This window comes from Triticum urartu, chromosome 7A (assembly GCF_056163025.1).
Source record: "Triticum urartu cultivar PI428250 chromosome 7A, HENAU_Tu73, whole genome shotgun sequence".
Taxonomy (NCBI): Eukaryota; Viridiplantae; Streptophyta; class Magnoliopsida; order Poales; family Poaceae; genus Triticum; species Triticum urartu.
The window spans coordinates 728,673,712-728,679,238 of NC_141879.1; the positions used below are offsets into that span (position 1 = coordinate 728,673,712).

General features: G+C 42.5%; 1 protein-coding gene across 1 annotated transcript; it reads right to left on the reverse strand.

Moving 5' to 3' along the window:
• Positions 1 to 4,461: 4,461 nt before the first annotated feature.
• LOC147962334 (uncharacterized) lies at positions 4,462 to 4,863 on the reverse strand. The gene has a single exon (XM_087534155.1). It carries the CDS (start codon positions 4,861 to 4,863, stop codon positions 4,462 to 4,464), a length of 402 nt encoding a protein of 133 aa, XP_087390281.1.
• Between the last annotated feature and the right edge of the window lie 664 nt (positions 4,864 to 5,527).

Consider the following 5,527-nt stretch of genomic DNA (forward strand, 5'->3'; position numbering starts at 1 on the left):
CATCTCCCCCACTATATATAGGAGGGCCTAGGGGGGCGCCGGCCCTAGGAGATCAAATCTCCTGGGGGGGGCGGCCAAGGGAGGAATCCCTCCTCCCCAAGGCACCTAGGGGGTGCCTTCCCCTTGTGGGACTCTTCCCTTCTTGAACCCTAGGCGCATGGGCCTCTTGGGGCTGGTGCCCTTGGCCCATGTAGGCCAAGGCACACCCCCTACAGCCCATGTGGCCCCCCCGGGGCAGGTGGCCCCACCCGGTGGACCCCCGGGACCCTTCCGGTGGTCCCGGTACAATACCGATAACCACGAAACTTGTCCCGATGGCCGAAATAGCACTTCCTATATATAATTCTTTACCTCCGGACCATTCCGGAACTCCTCGTGATGTCCGGGATCTCATCCGGGACTCCGAACAACATTCGGGTTACCGCATATACATATCCCTACAACCCTAGCGTCACCGAACCTTAAGTGTGTAGACCCTACCTTTATAGTCACCCAGTTACGTTGTGATGTTTGGTATACCCAAAGCACTCCTACGGTATCCGGGAGTTACACGATCTCATGGTCTAAGGAAAGGATACTTGACATTGGAAAACTCTAGCAAACGAACTATACGATCTTGTGCTATGTTTAGGATTGGGTCTTGTCCATCACATCATTCTCCTAATGATGTGATCTCGTTATCAATGACATCCAATGTCCATAGTCAGGAAACCATGACTATCTATTGATCAACGAGCTAGTCAACTAGAGGCTTACTAGGGACATGTTGGTGTCTATTATTCACACATGTATTACGATTTCTGGATAATACAATTATAGCATGAATAAAGACAATTATCATGAACAAGGAAAGATAATAATAATGCTTTTATTATTGCCTCTAGGGCATATTTCCAACATGAATATAAACTTGACTTTTTGGCTAATCCTTATCACTACATGTAAACTTGACTTTTTGTTGTACTTGATAAATATGAAATGATCTGTCCATCCTTTGTTTCAAAATGATGTTGACTTTTATATGTTTGGATGATAAAATCTCACATTTATAGGACAAAACTTTTAACTTGTAAATATTCTGGTTTTTTTAATCTGTTTTGCCCCCATTTTCATGGTACCTTAATGTAGTAGTGGTGTGTCCATCGGATGCTTGCTTGGAAAATCAACTAATATTATTACTCTTTGTATGCTTTCTTGGAAAATCAACTAATATTATTACTCTATATTCATTTAGCAGCTGACTGTTATTACTTATTGTAATTTTGGTATGTGTTTTGGATTTTATGCAGGTTTTGTGTTACCAAAGATTGAAGTTCTGGTCCAAATAGCTGCCTGCAAGCGATGGTGTGTAACGTCGGAGATTAAAATCAGCTAGTGGTGCATTTTTACATGGAAGTCATGTTACTTGATTTTTTAAATGCTTATCGTGCTTTCTAGATTTGTGATGTCTTCATATTAAACTTTGTTCTTTGAAATCAGACCAGATTGTTGGAAGTTTTGTACTGTCATGTATACAAATGCTATTTTTGGATGAACATAATTTGGTTTTCTTGTTATAAATTGTACTGCGTCAAGAAAACGAGCTTGACTAGAGAAGGGGCTAACAGGTTATACTCAAAAAATAGGCTAGCTAATGGGCAGGACAAAAATAAACAGCTAATGGGTTTGGCAGGATTGAAATTATTGTGCCAGAAACCTAATTGGGTTGGTTACTACATGGGCCATGCTGGTCTCCACGTCAGATCCACGTGGATGCCATGCTAGTTCTACGTTGCTTCTAGATTATGAAAATCCATGACGGTTTGCTCCGTCACCAAGGTTTGGGCCTAGTTTGGGCCTGTGGCAGACCCATGACGGTCAAGAGCCGTCATGGAAGGTGCGGTGGCAAATTATGACGCGATATACATGACAGATTTGTAATCCGTCGTGGATGTGCACACATGACAGTTTCTGGGTAATCCATGACGGACTAGTACCATCATGTATTAACATGTTTCTTGTAGTGTTACTATTGTCAGAAAAACAACAAGTGCAGACTTGGAAACGAGCGGGGATAGAACCCGGAAGTTAAGCGTGCTCAGGATGGAGTAGTGAGAGGATGGGTGACCGGCTGGGAAGTTAGATGATTTGGAATGATGAGGGGTGATTAGAGATTAGAGGTTAAATTGAGCAGTGATGAGGGGTGATTAGAGATTAAATTGTAAAATAATTCAGAAATTTGAAAATCGGATTTTTTTAAAAAAATCGACAAATAAAAATTTCATAAAATTTTCTTTAGTCCCGGTTGGTGTTACCAACCGGGACAAAAGGTGGAGCTCCAGACAGCGGCCACGTGGAGGGCCTTTAGTCCTGGTTCGTAACAGAACCGGGACTAAAGGGGGGGAGGCTTTAGTACCAACCCTTTAGTCCCGGTTCCAGAACCGGGACTATAGGCCCTTTGGAACCGGGACTAATGGGCCTTTACTAGTGAATCGGTGATAACAAGTTCATTCGTTCATGTAGTAGTCTCATGTTTTGCAATTTCGGAATAGAAGGAGTTCAATAAGTTTTTCTTATGGATATCAGTTATCTACTAGCACCAAATCCCTTCAGTTTACTTAAATTTCGCAATCCTGTTTTGTTTGCATGTGTTTGTAGTAGAATAAACTTCACATCACCGCAAGAGAAGCTAATTTTCTTCCGGGTATGCATCTATCTTCGTACATTATAACAAGTTTACTTAAATTCATTTTAGTATTATATACATGTATATTCAAAGTATGCCAAAATATCCTCATTACCTCATGTGGTGTTGTACGTGTGTTTGCATGCCAAAGAATTTATAGTCCTCAATGTTAATTTTTGTCCATAACCATACATCTAATTATTGTTGGAATTGGAATGAAGCTTTGCAGATTGCATATCTTACTATAGTTGTTTCACTGGTTTGTAAAGCTTCCTGTAATTTGATTAAGTATGACAGTGACTTCTTATATAGTACATCCTTTCCGGTTTATAGGCTCAATTTCAAAAATCTCACCAATCAAGGTAGATGATGAGTGGTGGAATAATTTTTGTAGTTTGCAAAAGCACTCAATTAGTGTGCCCATTTTCTTCACAAAATTGTGTTTCCAATGCATTAATTGCAATGCATGCATGAATAAAGTACATGCATTGGTCAACTTTCTCTTAATCCTCGCATGCAATGATTTAATGTACCTTGAAATCTGAATATGTGATGGGAAACGATCAAATTGAGACATATAAAATGGGAAATCTAAAATTTTGAGATAAGCCCTATAAACCGGAAAGGAGAGAGTATTTTGTAACAGTGATTTATGTGAGCTCAAAAACATCCCACCTGGGTGATAAAATAAATTTTCTTTCATACCTCTTTATTTATCCTTTAGAATATACATCATGAATTTTTAAAGTTTTGCACAATAACTTCCCGCAGCAACGCGCGGGGCATTTATCTAGTTAAATATACATGTCACTCATTATATTTGACTAGTTGTCAACTCGTGCCACTGCACGGGCTAGTAAGAAAAACATAGATTACCTAGGGCTCTGTGTAATACCTTTTGTGGATGAATTCTTTAGCTGTTAGAATGTAGGGATTATAGAGAACTATGTTTGGTGTAATAGTTTGGGATGATTTCCATGTAGAGTACGTGTGAATGTGAAGTCCTACATATATTTTTGCAAAAAGAAGGTACGTGTGTGTGAAGTCCAACGTTTTATATTTAGAGATTTTTGTATGAACTACAAACGGGTTTACATTGACATTTTTAAAGTGTAAATTAACTTATTTTCCTCTGTATGTAGTACATATTGAAATCTCTAAAAAGCTTTATATTTAGGAATGGAGGGTGTATAAACCAGATATGAGAATGCACTGACTAATCACGACCATCAAATTTGTTGATTAAACAAAGAAATTATTTCATAGATTAGCGGGGGAGCTTTATCACGCCTGTGTCCGCGGACTGTGCGCAACATCCCCATTCACCTTGCATAAACTATGTGTTGGAGTAATCCAACACCTTCGTGTTTTTGTGTATGATGGATAGTCGGTGCAGAATCGTGTATCTTCATAGGGAACACTTAAAAGATCTTCAAGATAATCCAAAACTTTTAAATGAAAGTCATAATTGACGCCTATATGATAGCTTTTCGGCCATATGCTCCCATCCTTAACGGGCGCGTTTGGTTGCTCGCATCATTTTTAGGCACTTGGCATACTTGTTCCACTAGGGCCTGATTGAGCATATGCAGGCAAAATCATCATATGCATGTTGATTGCTTGCCTGCATATCATTTCTCTCTGCATCATAGCAACGTCTCTACGCATGTGTTTGGTTAGTCGCATTATCTCTGCTCATACGATGCACGTTGTTTGGTTACATATGAGCATAGAGTTATGGTCATTTTGTATCCTACTTGGTGAGCTTATCCACTACTAATACACCTTATACACGATCACACTGAGCACACAAGCTTCACAACACTGCAATGATGATGAACTGGACGAAGATAATGAAGTTCTTCAGCCATGCCAGGTGTTGCCGCGCGCCCGCGCTTGTGCGCCATGCCACCCACATCAGGCACCTTGTCCTCGGGCCCCTCGGGCATCCGAGCAGCAGCCTTTGATGGCGGGGAGGCGCGGATAACGGTGGAGGCATTGCGGCGGAGCCTGCCAACGGGGCGCTTTTGCTTGTGTGCGTTCTGGTACTGGTGGCCGCCGAGCCCCTGGAAGGTGAGGAACCTGCGGTCGCAGTAGGCGCAGAGGAAGAAGGGAGGCGCCGCTGGCGCCACGCCCACGGCGGCGGGCAGGGTGAGCTCGAGGCTTAGCTCGTCATCCGGGTTGCTCGCTCGCTCCATTGTACTCGCTCCTGGTGGTTGTGCGTCGTATTCGCATATGGCTGTGTGAGCTGAGCTAGCGATGTTAAAATCTGGGGAGCACAAATGGCCAAGTGAGTCCTGGAGGCACAGGCAGCTTGGACGGCAGGGGTGTGGTGCTAATTGAATTGCGCTAGGGACAGTTGTCTACAGTGAGGTCCAGGGCGCAGACGTACGGACCCCACCCGCGGTATCAGCTGGTTGGTGTACGCCCATAAATCCTAATGCAGGCCTGGCAGACTGTCTGCATGCATGGCCCAACAAGATTCCTTCGGTCTCAAAGAAACTAGGGAAAGGTTAACATCTGGTGCAAGGTTCGTGTCCGCGCACACGAGGCCTTCACATACAACACGTATCCCGTCTTTTGCGGGATCTGATTATCTTTTTTGTGCGATTGCCCGGTCCACAAGCCACCAGGGGACTTAATAGACAACGTCTGTAGTAGTTCTTTCACGATGTCAACCGGGTCCCGTTTAATCCCGTTTAAACCCATTATATAAACTAATAGTTTAAGTTTTTTTTCTAGGAAAATGAACTAAGGAGCTAGGTAAAGTTAACTAAACAGGACTTGCGGACACCATTTATTTGCCATTTACACGACTTGGGGAGTACACATGTTACACACATTTTGTGATATAGCTTGCCG